Source organism: Tetrahymena thermophila (assembly GCF_000189635.1).
Source record: "Tetrahymena thermophila SB210 genomic scaffold scf_8254652, whole genome shotgun sequence".
NCBI classification, from domain to species: Eukaryota; Ciliophora; class Oligohymenophorea; order Hymenostomatida; family Tetrahymenidae; genus Tetrahymena; species Tetrahymena thermophila.
The window spans coordinates 322,837-344,312 of NW_002476420.1; the positions used below are offsets into that span (position 1 = coordinate 322,837).

The 21,476-nt window shown below is 23.4% G+C and overlaps 2 protein-coding genes across 2 annotated transcripts; both read right to left on the reverse strand. All coding sequences in view use genetic code 6, as the record gives it.

Moving 5' to 3' along the window:
- Positions 1-1,317: 1,317 nt before the first annotated feature.
- TTHERM_00378940 (kinesin motor catalytic domain protein) lies at positions 1,318-6,910 on the reverse strand (the record flags this gene model as incomplete). Its single annotated transcript, XM_001015475.2, has 7 exons — positions 5,684-6,910; positions 4,822-5,026; positions 4,575-4,721; positions 4,124-4,517; positions 3,595-4,066; positions 2,220-3,453; positions 1,318-2,117 (listed from the first exon to the last, which is right to left on the reverse strand). Exons 1-7 carry the CDS (start codon positions 6,629-6,631, stop codon positions 1,318-1,320), a joined length of 4,200 nt encoding a protein of 1,399 aa, XP_001015475.2. The 5' UTR covers positions 6,632-6,910.
- Positions 6,911-8,548: 1,638 nt separating this feature from the next.
- Positions 8,549-21,174, reverse strand: TTHERM_00378950 (hypothetical protein; the record flags this gene model as incomplete). Its single annotated transcript, XM_001015476.2, has 31 exons — positions 8,549-8,646; positions 8,717-8,958; positions 9,028-9,949; positions 10,002-10,428; positions 10,494-10,655; positions 10,737-10,944; positions 11,010-11,509; positions 11,563-11,731; positions 12,316-12,719; positions 12,784-12,939; positions 13,005-13,300; positions 13,462-13,900; positions 13,966-14,064; positions 14,401-14,691; positions 14,744-15,139; positions 15,190-15,544; positions 15,776-16,213; positions 16,273-16,622; positions 16,682-16,880; positions 16,937-17,022; positions 17,082-17,276; positions 17,595-18,359; positions 18,407-18,577; positions 18,634-18,786; positions 18,842-19,035; positions 19,092-19,186; positions 19,249-19,559; positions 19,615-19,741; positions 19,942-20,058; positions 20,254-20,761; positions 21,015-21,174. The coding sequence occupies 31 exons, from the start codon at positions 21,172-21,174 to the stop codon at positions 8,549-8,551; spliced, it is 9,033 nt and encodes a 3,010-aa protein (XP_001015476.2).
- Positions 21,175-21,476: the final 302 nt, after the last annotated feature.

The window sequence follows — 21,476 nt, forward strand, 5'->3', positions numbered from 1 at the left end:
TAAATTTATTATCAAATTATCAATTATCATCAATTTTTTGATTTTTATCAATAATCAATAATTTTTTATACAATTCAAAAATTTAAAAAGCAATATTTTAAATACCGCCAATATCCTAAAAAAATTATAAAAAGTTAATAAGCTAATATAATTACTTACTTTAAATAAAATAAACGGCTTATAATTAAATCACTACTTAATAAACTAAAAAGATTTTCTGAAATCATTAGTAGAAACCTAACTATATTCACTATTACTTATCTTGAATGCATGTATGTTTTAGTAGATTAAAAATCTATAAAAATGTGAAAATATGATCATCAATTTTATAAGCCACTAATTATTTATTTATTAATATTTTGTTAATAAACCTTAAAATATCAGTATGTATGTAATTCAAGACTAAAAATTTAAATATATTTATCTCGAAATAATATTTTGTAAAAATTTTAACTTTAATAATTTGTAAATATTTGTCAAAAAAAACTAATCATAGTGTTTTTTATCTTATAATATTAATTAGTAAAAAATAGTATAAATTTCATTAAATTGCAGATAAAAAGAAATATTTTTTATTGATACTTATTACAAATATTATTTTTGAATCAAATGCATAAAATTAAAATAAATAAATAAATTATTATATTATACATACATTTTCATAGATAGGGATGTGGAAATCTATTAAAACCTAAAATGGATACCTAAAAAATTCTAATATTTTGTTCAATAATATTTAAATAGAAAATATACCTACTTTAATAAACAAAAAATAAAGAGCTAATAAAAATGAAAATAACAGAAAATAAGGAAATATTAAATAAAAAATAATAATATATTTATTAATAATTTTATTATTTGTTTTAAAAATGATTGATACATTTTTATCTTTTAAATCTAAAATAATAAAAAATAAAAATCAATAAATAAATAAACAGTGAATATGTTTATGAATCAAGAAAAGTTTTAGAATTATATAGAGAGATATGTATGTACAAAACATTTTATAATAATAGAGAAATATTTGTTGTTAATTTATTTTTTTCTATTTAAAATAAATTTTGATTAATTTAATTGGCTAATTAGAATATCAATTAATTGCAATCAATATGTTAAATTTATTTAGGCTATTCAATAAAGTAACAAATTAATTAATTAATTAATATTCTATCAAATTACTTTTATTTAATTTTAAGGTTTTTTTAAATATATCAATGTAAATAAGTAAGTAAGTAAGTTATGATTAGGGGAAAATTATGTTCAGCAATTTATTTTTTTATATTGCATGATAAATGTATGTCTGCATTTTGCTTATAATCAAATTTCACTTTCGAAGACATCAAAGTTTTTCTTTTTTAGGTTCACGTTTGTGGTGCATATTGTCCTTGAGGTTTTATGAATTTATGGAGAGTTTTAAAAATTATGTTGTTTTTTATTTGAGCTGTTTATTTCTTCATTATCTAACTCGCTCTCAGTTTCAAGAGGGTTTTTGAGAGTTATTGAATCATTTATATGGAGATTACTAATATGAGAAGGCTATCCGTTGCAATCAGAGCTTCTTCTGCTCATTATTTTTGGTTCGCAGTCATCATCAAAGTCATCCATATCATAATTAATGATTCTTCTTGCTTATTTTTAGTTATTTGTATTATTATTAGATGTATAGGTTATATCTTATTAAGTAGACAAGATATTTGTTGGGGTATGAAGAGATGAAGGCTGATATATGAAGTCATTATAGACATTAGTAACTTTTATAGCATTATTACTTTTGATTAAGTTTTGAGGTGTTCCGTCTTCTTTCTTTGTAGAAATATTGAGTCCAGTATCTCTGGATTCCATTGGGTTTTTACAAGAATCCATAGGAGAAATCATGTATGTCTTTTCTAAGGGATTATTAGATGTACTATTATCATATAGAGATATGTTTTATTGAAAATTATTTATTGTGTTATTATTTTAAGCATCAACTTAATGGTTATTATTGCTCATATAGTATTATTCCTCTAAGAAAGTCTTTTTCTCATCCAAGAGCAGTCTGTCTGATACTAATTATTTAGTCTTTTCAAGTAAGCTGTTGTTGTTATCATATCTTCCACTTTTACTCTAGCTGCGGCCTATTTTTATTAACAAATAAATTAGATTTTATTAAATTTTAATTAAAATGATTAAATTTTTTATTTTAAATCTTTAATTAAAGAAATTTTTTTTATTTTTACTTTATTTCAACAAGCTTCCAGGTAAATTTGAATTGTTTAATGCAATATTAGAACTTGTTACGCCAGCAGGATTCGATAAATTGTTACTATTTGTGTATGAGCCGAAAGTCAAAGGTAAATTGATTTCTTGGATACTGTTTGTTGAAGGCTAATTAGAGCTATAATTTCTACTGTTAGTAATGTTAGCATTTATAATTAAATTTTATTAGTTAGAGGTGTTTAAATTATTATTTTGTGATTTGGCTAGGATTTTACTTCCATTTAAAATTGTACTTGAATTAGACAAAGGCTGTTAAATAAGACTTTTTGAATCATTCTTAGGAGTTAAGCTAAGATTTGTAATCGTTGTGTTAATATTCATTTAATTTTAAGGAGAATTAACTAATTGAACTGATGTTTAGCTGACACTCCCTTTGTTATGCAAAGTGTTTAAGCTAGAACTATCATAATTTGCAAGGTCTTTTTATAATGGAGTGAGACTGTTCATTTTCTATTTTTGGTTTTAAGATGGTTGCAATAGGTTTTAAGAGACTTATTACTATTGTTACTAAGTTTGTTAAGCGAACAAATTTGGGATGGCATAGTTTTTTACTGATTCAAGCCCTGAATAGTTTTTCTTTTGTTGTTCTTATTAAATTAGTTACTAACCGGCGAGCACATTATTGGCACTATCGTAATTTAAAAGATCTTTTGTCAAAGGAGTTAAACTTGGTATTTTCTATTTTTGATTTTATGATTAAGGAATTAAATTTTGAGAAGAAGAAGCAGAAGAAGAAGATAGCTAAGATTGTTAAGTAAAGAGATTTGATATTGTAACATTTTTAACTTGATCAAACCCTGATTAATTTTTCTTTTACTGTTCTTGCTAGTATATTTATTAGCTGAATGTTTGATTTTAATTAACTGGTTTGTTATGTGAGCTTTAGTTGCTGCTATTTATTAAATTAATCATCCCTTTAAGTTAGCTATTTTATCTATCTTAAGAATTTTATCTTTGATCATCGCCTTGAGTTCTAACATTGCTAAACAACAAAGGTAAATCAGCCTGCTTTTCTTATTATCTTAAATTTAATGCATTCTTTTATTGTTTGAGCAGTGCATTTTCTTATGTAATTTGAGAAATTAATTTATCTTTATCAACTATGATCTAATTGGATACAGTTAATTACTTTTCTATGTCACTCTTTGCTTCTAACAAATCTAGTAACTCTAATTGTTATTTCCTTAACTTAAGCTATTTATTTTCAAAAAAAATTGTAAAACAATTTAAATTTATAAAATCAATTCATTAAAAATGATAAATTAAAGCTTGAAAAATAATATTTTTTTTTCAAAATGATTTATTTAAAAATGAGTTTGAGTTAATTCTTCTTACATCGTACTCCATCTGAATTTGCTTTTTGTTAGAAATTCTTAGCAAGACATATTTAAGATTTTACTTTTATTCTTAATTGGTTTCAAGAACTAGTTTCATTTTTTCTTTAATTTCTTCATTTTCTCTTATAGATTCTTAAAGTTGGTTAATAATAATTTAAACTTATGGTGTCTAAAGAGGATTTTTTTGGTAGAAAAGAAGTTTTTAGTAGTCTTGAACAAGTAGCTCTTCTATTTCTTAGAGAGATGAAATAAGTTGATGGCTTTCTACTACATTTTGGAATAAGTCATTACAAATTCTATTCAAAAATTCTTCCTAATTTCCATTTTATTCATTCCTCATTCTTATGTGTTATTCAATCAGATCCTAAGTTATTGCATCTCCATGACTGTTTTCTAACATAAGTGATTGTTTGATTTACTCAGTTAACTCTTATATTTATCCTTGAATTGCCTATCTCTCTTGTTTAATTCTAATAAATCAAAATTGTTTTAACTTCAGCAAAAAAAAATCTAAAAAATTATTTTACTTTGTCTCAATCGAAGAATAAGCTGTAGATTTTGTATAAACACTTTCTAAGTTAGAGCAATCGTATGAAAGTATTGACTTCTTGTTTTTTGAGCAATTTTCACACATGCTTGAAGAAGAAGGAACAAGTAATGAATTAGTCCCTTAAATTGGTGCAGCTTACTAGCTTTGCGATGTAGAAGAGCCATATTTACTCTTGTAAAATGCTAATTCTTGTTAAAGCTCTCTTATTATCTCTTTTTACTGATAGTAATCCAGTTCTTAAGTAATATTTTTACTGATTTTTCTTTTGATATGTGTTGCTCTTGATGCATAATTAAGAGTATTTACAGTTTCTTCTAGAGACTGATAATTTTAAGATACACAAGCAATCATAACAGTTTTTGTATTACCTCCTAATAAAAGTAAAATACATTTATATCTACAAAATTTATTTTGAAGTAATTAAATACCTAGAGTATCTTTGAGTATTCTAGTTAATTTTGAATCTCTATATGGAACATGATGACCAACTTTCCTCTTCTCAGATAGTATATTAATGCAGTTTCCTAGAGCCAAGAGACTCTTATTTATATTTGAGCCTTCTAGTGACCCTTTACCTAATTTTTAAATTATAAAAAAAAATTAATTTCATACTATCATCAAAATAAATAAATTAAGAATAAATAAAAATCAATAATTTAATATATAAATAAATACCTGGCTTATCACATCCTTTTTCACTACCTGCTAAATCGATAATTGTGAGTTTTGATGTTACTATTTCGTCTACTTAAGTAAGTGCGTTTTATTGTCTCTGGTAAATAGTTAAAATTAGTATAGCATGCGATCTTGAAGAAAAAGAATTAGCTTAAGTTGGAGCTAGAGCTCTTCTTTAGTTTCCTTCTTGAATTAACTCATCAATCTATATAAAAAATAATTTAAACAAATTATAACATGATTAAAATGATAATTTGAAAATAAAATATAAATTGATTTTAACTTAAAAAGGAAGTGCAATATATATTTATTGACAATGATGAATAAAAATCAATAAAAATAATTTTAATAAAAAAAGCTCTTAAAAATGCAAAATTGAGCTGAAACAAAAGAATTTGTTTTATAGAAGGAATTATGAATTTTTAAAATTAATAAAATTAAATAATTTATTAAAGTGACGATTGATGGATGTTTGATTGTTTATTTGATGGAACCATAAATTGGTTCATTTATTGATTGATTGATAAATCTATCTGCTGAGTTTTTTGTTGTTGTTATTTTTGTTATTGGAATTTGAAAATTTAAGTTATTGCATTTTATGATTTTAACTTCTTAATTAAATTGAATAATAAGGAATTAAAATTTTGCTGATAATTAAAAATCAAAAAATTTGTTGCTATCTCTTTAATTATTGTATTACTTCTGTTAATAAATTCCTTTACAAATTCTATGTTTATAATAAATATAGTGGTCCAATTTTTTAAGTGTGTTTGTTTGTTATTATTAGGAAAAAAATATTTTATTTATTTAATGAATTCAGCAAAACGCTTAAAATAAATATTTGTTTAAAATAATGATTTACTTATGCTATGCTTGTTATTTGAAATTCTTTTAAATCTTAAACACATATGTTTTTGGTAATCGGGTCTTCGATAATGGTTAAACCCTTCGCGTTATTCTATCCGTTAAGCAAATCGCGCACGTTTTCATTATAAATTTCTAAAAAGCTAAATTTAAGTGTTGTATTTTTTAAATCTAAATTTTATAATAAATATTCAATTGCTATGTAACAAATTCCCCTATCAGCGATATTTCTGTCTTGAAGATTACTGGAAATGCTAGGGATATCTAAATTTGCATTGCAACTGCCGTTGCTGTAAATGTTATTTTATTGTGAAGAAATTGAATAGGTAAATGAATTGAACGGTTTTATCAAACCTCCGTTCCTGCCAAATATTGTGTGAGTTTTTCCAGAGCCAGTGATACCATAGGCAAAGAAAGTTGCATTGTAACCTTCCAAAATTCCATTCAAAGAAGGCAATACTGCTTTTTCAAATGTATCGTAGTTTGTAGAGTTTTCAGACAAAACTCCATCAAAAACATAAGCCTTTTCTCTTTTATCAATATTTCTATAATCAGGATCATTAAGAAATATAATATTATTTTCTTCATCCACTTTTATTATGCTGCTATTCTAAATTTCTGTCTAATTTTAAACACTGCTATTGAAAACTTGAGTGTAGAATTATGAATTATTGAAATTTGATCCTTGCTAAGTGGTATTAGCTGAGTTTCCACCATTCTGTTTAGAACCAAAAGGGGAATGATGAGGTGATGAAGAGCCACAAAGGCTCGATAATTACTACTAATGTTAAATGCTTAAATTAGATGCTCTATATAATCTTTCTGGCTATTTGCGAGATGATAACTACTAATCATCTTTGTTTAGTGGTCTAACTCTAACAAATACTTGAAAGTTTTTTAAGTCCTGAATGCTCTCAGCCAATTCACTACTTTATGTATTTAACATAGTCCTAATACTAACTAACGATTTCTTAATACTTATTGCTATCTGTAAGTCTAATTTGATTTAAGGGATGCTATCCTTATCACTAAATTTGAAAAATATTTTATGAGAGTTGTATTTAACTTTGCTTGCCTTTAATTTTGTTAAAATTTTGTTGGCTTTGTACTTCTCCTTAAATTTTAATTATTTATAATGTAAAAAACAAATAATTAAATGCTTGTGTTTGTTTGTATATTAATTATTTTTCTTTCTTTCTTTTGATTTTTGATATTTAATTAATATTGCCTGCTCGCCCATCTCATTTGTTTTTTGTTCCATTCAAAACGAAAGAAGGCTATTAAAAGAAATAATCTATATCTAAAGTAGATTGTTTTTATAAATGAATGTGTATGTGTGTATGTCTTTACCTTTTCTTTTTTGTTTATTTGCATTTAATTCTTTCCATTGCTCAATTAAAATTTGTATTGAATATTTTTGAATTTACAAAAACTAACAATTAAATCTTTCCAAATAAATAAACAAACAAATATAGAGATAATTAGATAGGCTGAACAAAGAATGAAATCAAGCTATCTTTTTCTAATTTCAAATTGAATTAATAGAATTTCTTATTTATATGATTGACACTCCTTATTTTATTTTTTTTTAGTTTTAATTTAAATCAAACCCGCCATACATAAATTTTATTTTTAGTAAGATTTACGGTTTAAATAAATCTTTTTGAATATTTGAATTTATAAAGTAAATTAATTTGAATAATTATTTAAATTCTTAAAATAAAACTAAAATATTTTATTTGTAATTTTCTTCAATAAAATTTAATAAAATTAAAGATTTTCATTTTTTATTAATACAATTTGTTATAAAATATTTTGAAATAATTCATATTTTTTATAAATTGATTGGAGTATTTATTTAAAAGGCTAGTTATTTTTTCTCTATTAAGAATAATAACTTCAATAATTCAGTAATCTGTCACTAAAAAAAAATAAATATATCCATTAGTAAAATAAAAATTTTACAAAAATCTATATTTTTTAATATTTATATATTGGTTAGCATAATATTTAAACAGCTTTAATTTCACGCTGAAAACTACCAATAAAATTGATGAAAAAGAATTGAGTAATTAATAAAAATGAAGGTGACTGTATATAGATTTTATTGTCATTTTTATATTTGTTCATTACTGTTACTGGTTTGGATTAAAATATATAGAATGTTTATATAATTTTCATTCTTAATTTAAATACCTATATTATTTGCTAGCTCTTTATTGAGTTGTATTGAAATATCAGATTTTCTAAATTTTTTTTTGGGTATTTTATGGTAAACAAACTTATTTTTAATAGTATCTTATAAAATATATATTTTTTTAATTTTTTTAACTTATATTTTATTCTCTCCATTCTATTTTTTTCAATTGAAAGGGTTCGAATATTTATGGAATTTATTTTGCCTCCGTTTTTCAAAGCTTCCATGAATATTTTTTATTTACTTTTTAAATAATTAAATTTCAAAAAAATAAATAAAATTTAATATAGAATTATGAATGAATAGGCAAATTGAAGTTATATAGATAATATTTACATTTATTTTTAACTAATATCTTATAAAATATATATTTATTTTTATTTATAAAGTGTTTTGAATAATTTTTTATTTTTTTATTATATGAAATTGCTGTTCTATTAGATGGATAAAAACATATCCTTAAAATTTTACTAAGTAAACTATTTTTCTAGAGTACCTAAATTTGAATATAGTATTTTATTTTATTTTTGGTATAAAAATAAGTTAGTTATTTATTTTTAATTATTTTAATTAGAACTAACTAAAGTTTTAGGATAATAAACTCAAAACTAATCCATTTTATTTATTTTAAGTTTGATAGCATAGCATTCATTATTGATTGATTTATCACTTATTTTTTATACAAACCTCCAGACTCTTGGAAATATCAACTAACTCCCTTATTTTACTATTTAGAAGAACTTTTCTGAGATATGCAAATTTATCTGTAAATTTAAAATCCATTAATAAATTTATTAATTAATTCGATATTAAAAAAAATAATTTATTTATTACCTGACTTAATTACTTCAGTTTTCTTTCCTTTGTTAGAGAAAATGTTAATAAGTGTTTCACCAATATACTTGCAAAACAAAAATCCAGGCTATTTATACACATTTATGTATTCAAGATCTAAAACCTTTAAAAATATATCATGATTTTATAGCAAGAGACTTCTCCATGATGAATCATTTTTAGATTTATTTTAAATTATAATTAAGCAGAACATAAAATTAAGGACAATGTGCTAATATTCGCTTTAATTAAAATTAATTTTTGAGAATGTTTATTTAAAATAATAAATAAATGAATAAATGTTAGATTACGTTAAAGGCTCTTTAAAATACTCCCAAAAGAAGGAATTTGAAATGGATTTAATTCCTTCATAATTTCTTACAGGTCTCTCTAAGAACTTCCAAATCATAACAGCATTCAAAGGAATAGGTGCTATCTTTTCTAGTTCAAGTTGCAGCTATGTAACTCTACTCTTTATTTTTTATTTACGGAGAGTTCGGTTGGCAAGCATTTTAGACAAGTTGCTTTAGCTACTCTTTCTTCTATTATTTTACTTTTGAGAATTAACACTTTCATGAGTATAATTGTTCTGCTTTAAATATTAAGATTGCTGACTGAATTAACTACTGTTTTGATTAGGTTGTTATATTTATGAAGCAGATGTAGTTTAAGCGCCTTTTTCTTAGTTTTCTTGGGAGAAACCTGCAATATGTCTTGCACTATATGTTTTTTGACTGTTGTTTTCTTAGCTTTACTAGCGGTGATTCTAAAGGCTTATTTAAGAATTTTACCTTAGCAAAGGAGAATTTACATCAATTGACTTTTACTAGCTTAACTTATGGTTAGGATAATGCTTGGAGTCTGATTTTCTTAAATCTCTCAAACTCTAGTTTACTGGTATTTTTTTATTTGTGCTAGAAAAAGGCGACTCATCTCCTTGCTTTGATTGCTTGTCTATAAACTCTTTAAAATTATTTTGAACTTATTGCTACTAATCTTCACCGATATTTTCATCTGTTTAAGATATAGATTATACTTCTTCTTCCTCATCATGGTATTTAAATTCTTTTTCTAAACCTTCAATTTCTTCATCTTTCAGTATGTCTTGATATTCCTCCAAGAGTATTTTTAACTCCTATTCTTTATCTTGAATTTCCTTGAACATTCTCACATGTTCTATCATTAAAACTCTTAGCTTCTTCATGATGAAATCCTTCACTTCCATTTTATTTTCTATTAAATTAGATTGAAATTTAATAAAAAAAATATTCTTAAAAGCCTTTACCTTCTTAAATGTGATTTTTGAGGATAATGTATAGCACTCTAGATTACAAATGGAGATCTTATTCACAAATTTGGAATAAAATATTATATAAGTTTTGAGAGATGACTATCCCTCCCTTTTCTAAAACTAAATCTGTAATAAACTCGATTATCACGTTTTTAGCATTTTAAGTGTCAATTTATGGTTGTTCCTTCATAAATTTAAGAGAAGAAAGCATTTAATTATTTTCTACATCAAGGAGCACTTAAAACACATGCTCTAATAAAGCAATCAGAGGCTCTATATCAATTTTTATTTCTTGTTTAATCATTTACTAATTAGTTTCTTTGATAAGAACATCAAGTTCCAGCATGAGGTTCTTTAAATAAATGAGTCCATTTATTTCAGCAAAGTTAGTCAATGTGTTGTAGCAGAACATTTAAATAGTCTATTTTTATTTATTTATTATTCGTATTAGAATAAATCATTTTATTTTAATTAAAATTAATTTACCTTTTTCTTTTTAATGAGACCGTTGATAAGTATTTTTATATTTTACTAATCAAGTAGACTGTTTTAGAGTTTCTAGAAGTAGCTCAGCTAATTGATAAAAATCACATTTACTTTGAGGATGCTATTTAATTCATTTTATTTAATTCTTCTCTCTTCAAGAAACTATTTATTTAATTTATTAAAAATTAAAAAATTCGTTTTAAGAACAATTAAAAATTGTATGAAAATTAATCAATTGTGTACTTTTTCTTTTTGTTCCGAGTCAGTAAATGAATTTAACTTTTCTTCAAATTCTAAAATGCGAATACAACAAATAAAGCTAGTTTATATGATATCTGAAGGTTTAATATTTTGTTCACTTGAGAGCATAGAAGGAAATTCAGTGAAATAAACTAGCAAGATTAAAGTTTCAAACACTAAAATTAAGTTATTCATGTCTAACTCTTGCATGCTTTGAAATAAATTACAAAAAATAAATTAAATAAAAAAACAATTTTAATTAAAAAATGAAAGTACAATAGCTATGTAGTTAACTGAGATTCTCTATCTTATTCCTCATTGTATTGGTTATGAAGGCTACTGTAATCAGAATTTTATGTAAACAAGTTGCGATCAATAGAATCTATCAATCTTTTCAAATAAATATTGAAGAATTCTATGTAGCTATTTAAATATTCAATCATTTCGTTATAGCTATCAATCAATTCTTTTTGATTCCTTATATCAATTGACAGTAAAAACTTTTTAATGAAAACTAAAAAAAAGAATCTGATCATAGAATCATGCTAGAAATGATCTTGGTTTTGTTAAATGATTTGGAAAATCTTCTTAGCTAACCTAATGACAGCCTATTCCTTGATTTGCTTAAAATCAACCTTGGTAATTATGTTTAAAAAATTAACATAAACTTATCTATATCTGCTAGCAACCAAATTTAAATCTAGGCTTTTTTAATCTTCTATAACTTTGTATTCGTTTCCCATGTTATTTATCATCAAATTGAGTATTTCTTCTAACTATACAAATTTAATCAAAATAAATATAGATTTATTTCAATAAATAATCCTACATGAGGTTGCATTTCAGGTTCATATTTCTCAAGAAGAATGTTTAGTGTTTAAAAAATACATTGACGAATCGTCAATTTATCCATTAATCTAAACGTACTATCATTCAATTCAAAACTTTTCATCATCTCCATTATAAATTTGACTATTGGAAGACAAGAGCCTTCGTTTCTATTTATTTATTTATTTATTTATATATTTTTTTTAATCCTTAAAAGTCCATGAATTAGTTAAATTTTAAATAACTAAAATATTTGTAAAAGCAAACTTATTTAACAAATCTATTCCAATTTTAATTTCATTCTAAAAAATCATTTTAAATGAAAAAAATATTTTTGATTTTTAGAAAGATTAATTAAAATCAATTATTTTAATTGATTAACTTTCTTTTTTAGATAAATTTGTTTTAAATAATATTTTTGTCCAAATTTACTAATTTTTATCTTCGATTTTGTTAATTTAATTTTAAAAATTAAAACTTTTTCCATAAAATTAAGATAAAATAACAAAATTATTTCTTCATTTAAAATTAAAAAGGAAAATTAATTTTTAAAAAAATTCCATTTTAATCTAAATATTTTAAATGAAGCTAAGTTTTTTTAAATCAAAAAATTCACTCCAAATTTTCTCCAAGATTCTTTTTTATATTTTTTATAGAAATTGTAGAGATAATTTTTTAAAGCCAAAAAAAACTTTGGAAAGAATGAATTAAATTTCAAGATTTTCTTTTTTTGATAATTAAAAAAAAATTTTACACTCTAATGAGCACCTTGCTCATGTTCAGTAGCAAGTGAGAAATGATAAGAATAAATTTAGATATCTTTTCATCTTTTAATTATGGTTCAATTTTTTTCAAGACTTCATATATTGAGTAGAAATGGATGTTAACTATTCTATCATTCGATTCAGAGACATTTTTTTCTTTTGAATAAACAAGCTTAAACTTCATTTAGTTTTAATTGTATTAAGGTTAATCTTTTTGGAAGATAGAGTTTACACAGTCTAATATCAACCCTAAAAGCTTGATTCTCTCTATAATAAAATTAAAGCTATTCTGATTTTTCTTCTCATTTTTCTTTTATTGCTTAACTTCTTCATAAAATAAATCGTAGTCTTAATAGTAATTGAGCTGCATCTTTATAATTTTTACTAAGCCATACTATTTAATTAATTCATAAATAATTTAAATTGATAAAATTCACTTAAGTCTTTTTGAAATTTACTTTTAATATTTAGCTTAGACACTCTCTTGAGTCAAAAAAGTTTTATAGTACTTCCCATATCTTAAAGTATCCTTCGAAATTATTTTCATCAGATAATTTTTATTCTAGTAAGAACTTAAACAGTTCCTAGAAGAGCACTTCGCTTTTTGAAATTTTCTTGATTTAATTAATTAAATGCATTATTTATTTCAACATATTAGTAAGTAATAAAAAAAAATTACATATTTTAAGGTTTTAATTTTAATGATTTTTTAAATTAGAATGAGTGCTCTATCTAGAAGGGGATCATTGACTTAGCAGACTGATATAATCTTAAGAGTAACAAACTCAATTATATCTTCAACATATATTTGATAATCCTCGAATTTTGCATATTCAATCATATTTATTACTGCGATCAAGCTCTTTTCTACGTAGCTTCTGTCATATTACTAAACAACCATTTTAAACCAAATGAAAATATCTTCAGATTTTATCCTGCTGTAAATTTCTTTTCCTCTTGCAATATGTAGAAAACCTTTAATATTTATTTAAAATTAAAGTTACTATTTTGGATAAGAAAACTCAGTCATTATGAGCAACATACAAACAAATAAAAAAAAGAAGCAAATATAAATGTATGATAGATAGCACATAGTAAATGTGATTATTTAAGAGAAGAAAGAAAATATTTTTTACCTGCAAGAGCATATGAATAAAAGGGAAATGTTATTGATTTTTCATTGCTGAGATAATTGAAAAGATATTCAGGTATCTTAGTTGAAAGTATAAGTTTATGATTTTCTTATAATGAGCATACGTTTGCTATACATTAAAGAGTTTGACTTTCTCCTTTTTATCTAAGCTCACTCAAAATATCGTTTCTAGTTCTTTCAGCTCCTTTTTTAAGAATCATGATAAAGAAGCTAAAAATAAATTTATTCTCATCATTATCTAAGGGTGCATTTTTGATATCACTTTCGTTTGACATTATAGATACACTCTTGTTTAAATTACTTCCATTTAGGTTCATGTTTCCTTATTAAATTCTCAACAAATTTTAAATCTACTGTACAAATACTTTTTAAGTATCTTTATTTTTATCACCATCTTCTATTTACTCATTAGTTACATTTTCCTGTAAAAATTATTTAGTAAATTCATTAATTTAATTCAAGTTTATATTTATTTTATTATTTTTACATCAAAATTTGCACTCGATTTTTGAACAACATCAGTAAACTTATATTTTTTTATTTTAAGAACCACACTTATTAGTCCAGCCAAATAGTATTCAAATTCCTTAATTCATTCATTTTAGTTTTTATTTTAATATAAATTAAGATGAAAATAATTAAAAAGAAATAAAAAATAACAATAAAAAGTTAGATTAATTAATAAATAAATTAGGAAATGATTCAATAACATAGAAAATCGTTAATGAAGATTAGTTGATCAACCATTTTTTAAATAAATAAATAAATTAATTAATTAAAAAGTTTTAAATAAATAAATAATTTGATTAATAATTATTGAAAAAAATTTTGATCAGAAATAAATTAATTGATTTTGATTTTTAAATAAATGAAATTTAATTAAATAATTCAATTAATAATGAAAAAATTAATGTAAAATTACTTTATTAAATTGAATATATTTCTTATATTTAATTTAGAGCTGGGAAAATAAGTTGGCATAACTATAACATGATTTTAAAATTTGTTCATTTTAGTAAAAGTTAGATAATGTGCAGATCACCTATGCTAGAATATTGTAGCTTTTGATTTTACCGAGCCTTAGAGATAGGGTGATGAATTCATCGATTTACTATGAAATAAGGAATTGAGCTACTTCTTAATTTTAAGCTCCGAATAAAGAGCAGTTTGAAAGTAGCTGTAAAAAGAGCACAATAAATTACTCACCCTTAATCTAAATTTTTATATGAATGTTTTAAAAAGTAAAAAACAACTTAAAAAAGTACTCTGTTCTGTTCTTAGATTGTTTTTGGCTAAGCACTTTCTAGCTTAGAAATAATTATTTGATTAAACTTGAGAAGTTTAGTTAGTTATTCAGATAAATTACTAGTATTATTAAAGTAATATTCACTAGAGGTCATCTTTTTGAACACTTAGAAATAAGATAGCTTTTAATCTATGTTATCAAAAAATATTATGATGTTGATGATTTGAACTGTAAGCTTAGTGTAATCTAATTGGATTTAAGAAAAATGCTCCCAGCTTGTCAGCTCACTTAGAATACGCCCTAAATGTCTAATAAAATAAGCAGATCTTGTTTCTAAATTCATTTTTATATAACTCATAATTTCTCTTGATATATCAAGCTTATTCATCAGCTTAGACTCTCTATTTTATGTGGTCTAATTTATTGTTATTTAATTTAAATCTAATTCAAAAACAAAATATTTACATCTTGAGAGTTATCCAGTATATAAAACGTAGCTATTTGAAGTAATCTCACTTGCAACGGTTTTTCACATTCGTTCACCATCGAAAGGGAATTTACTAAGTTTATATCATTTTCAAGCATGTGAAAGTTTTTATGGTTTAAACCTAACTAAATCATTGAAATGATCATATGATTTTGTTAAGTATCTTGTAACTAATCTTCTTTGTTTAAAATCAGCTCAAATATTTTCATGCAATCGTTTTTAATCATTATTTCGTGAACTTTCTTTGTAAAAGTAACATTCGCAAGTAACCCTTATATTTTTTCTTTCATATGAAGACTTGTTTTTTAGTAAATGAACACATTGTACAGGCATCTATTTATTTTTTATATTTTTTCTTTATTTTAGCAAGTTAATTAAATTTTATTTAAATGCTTATTGATTAAATTAAAGTATTTTTTTGAATTACTTATTTAATTTTTTTGTTTGTTCAAATTAATTAATTATTTATTTAATCGATGAATGAATGAATTAAATATTAATTTATTTAATCAAATTATTAATTTTTAATAAAATAATTTGGATATTTAGAATGAATAACTTTACTTTAGAATGTCTTCTTATGCTATAAAAAAATGATAATCAGGATTAGCTGATATGTTTCCAAGTAGTCTTATTGATGTCCATGTAAGTGAGTCGAAGCGATGTTCGATGAGGATTTCTTTGATTAATTGCATAACCTTGTTATGTTTAAGTAATAAATTTTAAACTTCTTTGATATTGCAAAGATTAGCAAGGAAGCATAATAAAGCTTCTTATTCAGCTTTATTGCTATCTTGAAAGAGAGTTTTAAACTTTTGAACAAATTCTTCTAAATTCAGAAAACTTTCAAAGAATTCTATGCTATTTTCGTAGTAGCTTACATTTGTAAGAAATGTATAGAGAGAAAATCTAAATTTAGTATCCTAATTTTAAGGTGTAATTAAAGTAGTTAAAAACTAGTCTGATATCTTAGTCATAAGAATCTGATTTTCTTTAAAAGACCTAGTAAAGAGAAAATAATTAATTTTAAATTTAAATATTCTAAAAAAATTTATTTTTACTCAAAAAAGGATTTGTCTTATAGTAAGTGGTTCATTATGTTCAAAATAAAAGTTTAACACTAAATATCACTTATTTCATTAAACAATTGATAAGCTAACTCTATTGATTTTCTTACTGCTGGTTCATTTTTTAGAGCATAATTTTATATCACCAAATTATGGAGAATTTTTAGGAAACCAGTGTTGATTTGAAGATTCATAAATTTAGTGCAGGTAACGTTATTGTGCATGCAATTAAGAATATCTAAAATATCCTGCTTATTTTTTTAAGCGAATTCTGAATCTATAAGCAAGTTACTAGCCATAAGCACACAAATCATTAACTGATTATAAAAGCTTTTTCTTTGTAGCTTTATTTTTTCAAAAATTAAATAAAAATGAGAAAACTCGCTTGAATGTTTAAAATTACTAATTGAATATCTTATTCAGATCTCTAAATAATTGTTTTGACAAGCTAAATAGTTTTAGATTGAGAAACTGCTTTAGCTAATCCGAAATCGCTTTTTGTCATATTAAGCACACATAACAAGCTTGCATTCACCAAGGAGTTGTTTGGTTTCTTTTCAGATATTTACTAGTAAAGGAAGTTGAACACAAAAGGGTAAATTCTAAATAATTATTTGAAAAATCTTTTGATGAAAAAAATTTTAATTTTTTAAATTACTGTTCATCTAACGTAGAGCTATTAAAAAGAGGGAGTGAAGTTATTTAAGCTAATAATCTTACTAAATCTGTAAATGATATTATTTGCTTTAATTTAAAATTAATTAATAAAATAATAAGTAAATAAATAAATAAAAAAAAAATACTTTTTCTGACCATATTTTAAAAATTAAATTAATGAGATTTTCATCAAGTATTTATTTCAAAAGTTCTGGTTATTTAGAAATGTTTGCTAGGAGAGTGCAGCAATTAGGAACTATATTGAGACTCCAATCCTTATAGTTCATTAAAAATTTTTTAATCAACTTAACCACATTACTACTCTTAAAGTAATCTCTGCTCTTTTAATTTACAATTTAAAAAAATTAATATTTTCTTAAAAATATTTTATAAAAAACTTAATGAATTACTATAATCAAACAAACAAATAAATAAATATTTTTAAAATAAAAAATAGATGAATTTATATTTAGAAATATCCTTTGAATTTTAATTTCATTATGAAAAAATTGAATCAAAATAATTTATTAAAAAAGTTTTAAAAAAAATAAATAAATAATATTAAAAGTTAAAATTAGAAAATTTGAATAATTAAATCAATTTTTATATTTCAAAAAAATATTTGATATGTTGTTGCTTGCTGTGTGTTTTTGTTTTACCTATGGCTTTTTAGAGAGAGACATAAGAATGTAGATACGCATGTAGACGGTATCGTTGTCTTGTATCATGTATGTATCATCGGCTAACTTTTATATGGTTTCAAATAGAGAGTCAGGATAGCTTTCAGATTCTGCCAAGATTATATTAAATGCTTCTATAATTTCATGGAACATAAACTCATAGCTTTGCTAGAGGATGGTATATAATATCTGAACTATTCCTTATTTAAATAATTCTTTGAGATGAAATGCGATGTTATCGATCTTAAGCATCTGGCAGGCGAAAGTCAAAAGATATGAATAATTGTTCATCATCATAAACTCATCTTTTTCTTTCAAATTTAGGCATATTTCTTTAGTGAGTTGTATGAATTTCTTTTCTAGCAAAACTTCATGACAATCTGGATTAAGAGAGAGATTCATCATTATTTTTGAGAAAAAGTCAGTAAACTAATTTAAATCTTCTTGAGTTTGTATTGATAAGTTTTAAAGCAGTGTTGTATGAGTAATTAGCTTTCTATGATATTTCATTTACTCAGATACTATCATAAGAGCAAAAAGACTTAATTTTAGACATTCGGGATCATCTTTATTTCTTAGTCCTTCATTAATTAACCAGCATAATCTATTCACGATTTCTTTCTCCTATCTTTTATAAATCATTATGTTAATGAAAAATCTCAAACCTTCCTTAAGGATTCTTCTTTCTCGTATTAAGGAGTTTTTTGATATCCTTGAACAAATGTCGTCTGTTGTGATTATATCCTATGATAAATATTAATGACTCAGATAAAATTTGTTTAAAAAATTACTATATTTTTCTCCCATCTACTTAAAAGAGTGAAGCACTTAAAGGCTAAGTAAATTTAGAAGCTGTCCTATCTATTCAAAAACGATAGCAAGCAATCTATACCGTTAGACTCAAAAAATTCAGTATGCATGTCTTTAGAGCAATAAATCATGGTCATTAAAGATATTAGCAACTAGATTTAAATAAATTTTATTTATTTATTTTTTAAATATCTAAGAAATTTAAAACCTATTTTTTCGTTTCGTTTCTTGAGCTGTAAATGTCATCTATAATTCTCTTCATAACTTTTTTAGATATTATAGTTTTTCTGCATTCAGGAGAGATGCAAAATTTAGAAATAACTTTGGAGATGTATCCTCTGATATCATTTTCATAATAAATCTTAATAAAATATATAATTTCATTTATATATTGTATTCAAAGTAAAAAAAGATACTCTATTATTCAAATATAATTTGATGAATATGTCAAGTAGTTCTTCAGAAATAATAGAGAGCGTTTGGTTAGATACCACATTAGAGAAAATAATAATTATTGATTTAAGAAGTTGGATATCTTCTTATGTTTTAATCAGGTTCAGTAGAATGCTTTTTTCTGGATCTCTCAAAAAATGAACTTAGTATGCATGATCTGTTAATTAAAAAATATTAATTAATTAATTAGTTTAAATTCTTGAAATTAATAACCTAATGAAATATTTGCAAGAGTATTTGCTGCTGCTCTCATAACCTCTATAGATGTATCAGATTATTCAAATATATGAATAAGACTCTTGATATTTCTTTTTTTGTTAGTGAAATGATTAGAAAATTTGTTGATAGGAAATTGATTGTATGTATATACATGTTTTGGAGTTTTTTATGGAAATTAGGAGCTACAGAGAGGTTTGATATGGTTATAACACTTTTTATACGAGAATCTCTATCAGTGCTATTAATTTATATGATAATCAAATCTATTATTTCTTAATAAACCAACAGCTATATACAAAATGGATTAAACGATAAATTGCTTATGAATTTCAATGCCTATCTTCTTAATTTGATTTCCTTATTTTATCTCAATATATCACACATGCTGTTTAAGACTCCTAAGTCTATCAACTTGGTTTAAGTATCTATACCTTCACTTAATTTTGTTAAGCATGATAGTGACTATATAATACAAATTCATAAATTATTAAATTCAATCAAAAGTTATTTTTTGTACTCTGTATTGTATTTCAAAGTTATCAATGAATTGAGCCTCTTTCACTATTTGTATGTATATTTCTTCCTATAAGATTTTGTAATACTCAGGATGTTGCAGCATTTACTCCATGAACTCTAAAATAGCTCTATTTATTTTGAATAAAAAGCAAGAATAAGTTTTATCATGAACATAATTTCAAGTTAAAATAACAGCTTTAATAAAAATTATAAATTCAAAGTCTTATTTTATTTTTGAGTTTAGCTAAAAATTTCTACACACCTATGAATTTTAAGTAATTTAAAAAATATATATAAATAAATAAATAAAAACTATTCGTTATAATACCTGATGATTTGCTAATTATTTGGTTAACTTCTAAACAATCTATATGCTTAAAGTATACGAGGAGCTAGGTCAAACTTTTGAAGTTTTTTAATATTGCTATCATTCTCTATAAATATTCTATCATTAAAAAATCATTAAGTTATTATTTTTAAAATGTTCTACTTTTTTATTTATTTATTTATTCATAAAATTCCATCAAAATTGCTTTCATTCATTCATTTGATCTAAATTGCATTTATTTATTTATTTTTATAACTTAATAAAGTAGACAATTCGTAAATTATATATTGATTATGTTTTCTTCTAAATTACTTAAACAGTGTTATGCTATGCAGAGATACCTCTTAATTTGGTGAGACGATTGCACGAGCAAGAGGGGCACAGTATTTTTATTTTTTAAGTATTATTTTCATGTCTTCGCTGTATAGATTATCAGGATGCTCTGTGCAAAGAGATATCAGAATTTAAAGAATATATTTTTAGGTTTCGAAGTCGACTTAATCCAAATATTAACATACAAGTATTCTCTATAGTTGATGAGAAAGAAATTCATAAAAATTGTTCACATCGCGACACAGATTACTAAAAATTTAAATACAATTTTTTGTAATTTTATGGTGCAAGTTATCTTTAATGAGCATAGCAATTGTCTTGAGAGCACCAGATTTTAATATCTTTTCATGTGTTTCTGAATTTTGGCTTAATAAGGCAAGACATTCACTTGCTCCTTGAATAACCTCAAGCGGATTATCTTTCTGCATAAGAGGAACAATTGTTGTTAAAATGAAAGATCTTTCACATACTCTGATTTAAAACTTGCCTAAAAAAATATAAAATATGTAGAATGGAATAAAATTTTCAATTTTCAGGTAATTTTTAATAAATATTTTGCTAAGATTATAAAAAAGTATCTCATTTTTGGTTTTGTTGTTGATTAAAAAATATCAAAAACAACATTTAATTAGAAGAACACAAGAACAAACAAACAATCTAATATAAGATAAATATTAATAAATCCTATAAATTAATTGCTATTTTTTTATATATATTAAAAAACAAAAGAATTTGTTTACTATCTCTACAGTACTGGTTCAAAAGCTGCAAAAATATAGGCTCGCTTTTGAAATACTTATAAGGAACCTCTCTCAGTTAGGCCAATTCGCTGAACGAGAGGGTTTTTTCAGCAGGACGTTTCTTTATTTCAATGAAAATATCATTTTAATCTTTAAACATTTATTAATTAAATATATGATTTTTGAGTGCAAATGTACTTCAATCAATTTCAAAAAATATTACTATTAATTTAATTTTTTTTTAATTATTTTTTAAGTCTATTTTCTTTCTTTATTTCTTTTTACTCTCAGTTAGTTAGTTATTAATTGTTTGTAAAATTTTAAGTTATTTCTTACTTATTCTTAAGTTCATAAATAAATATATAATTGGCATTGAAGAAATTTGTAAAAATTATTTTTATTTAAATTCAAAAATAATTTTTTATATCAGAAAATTCTTTATAAAAATTGATCTAATAAGTA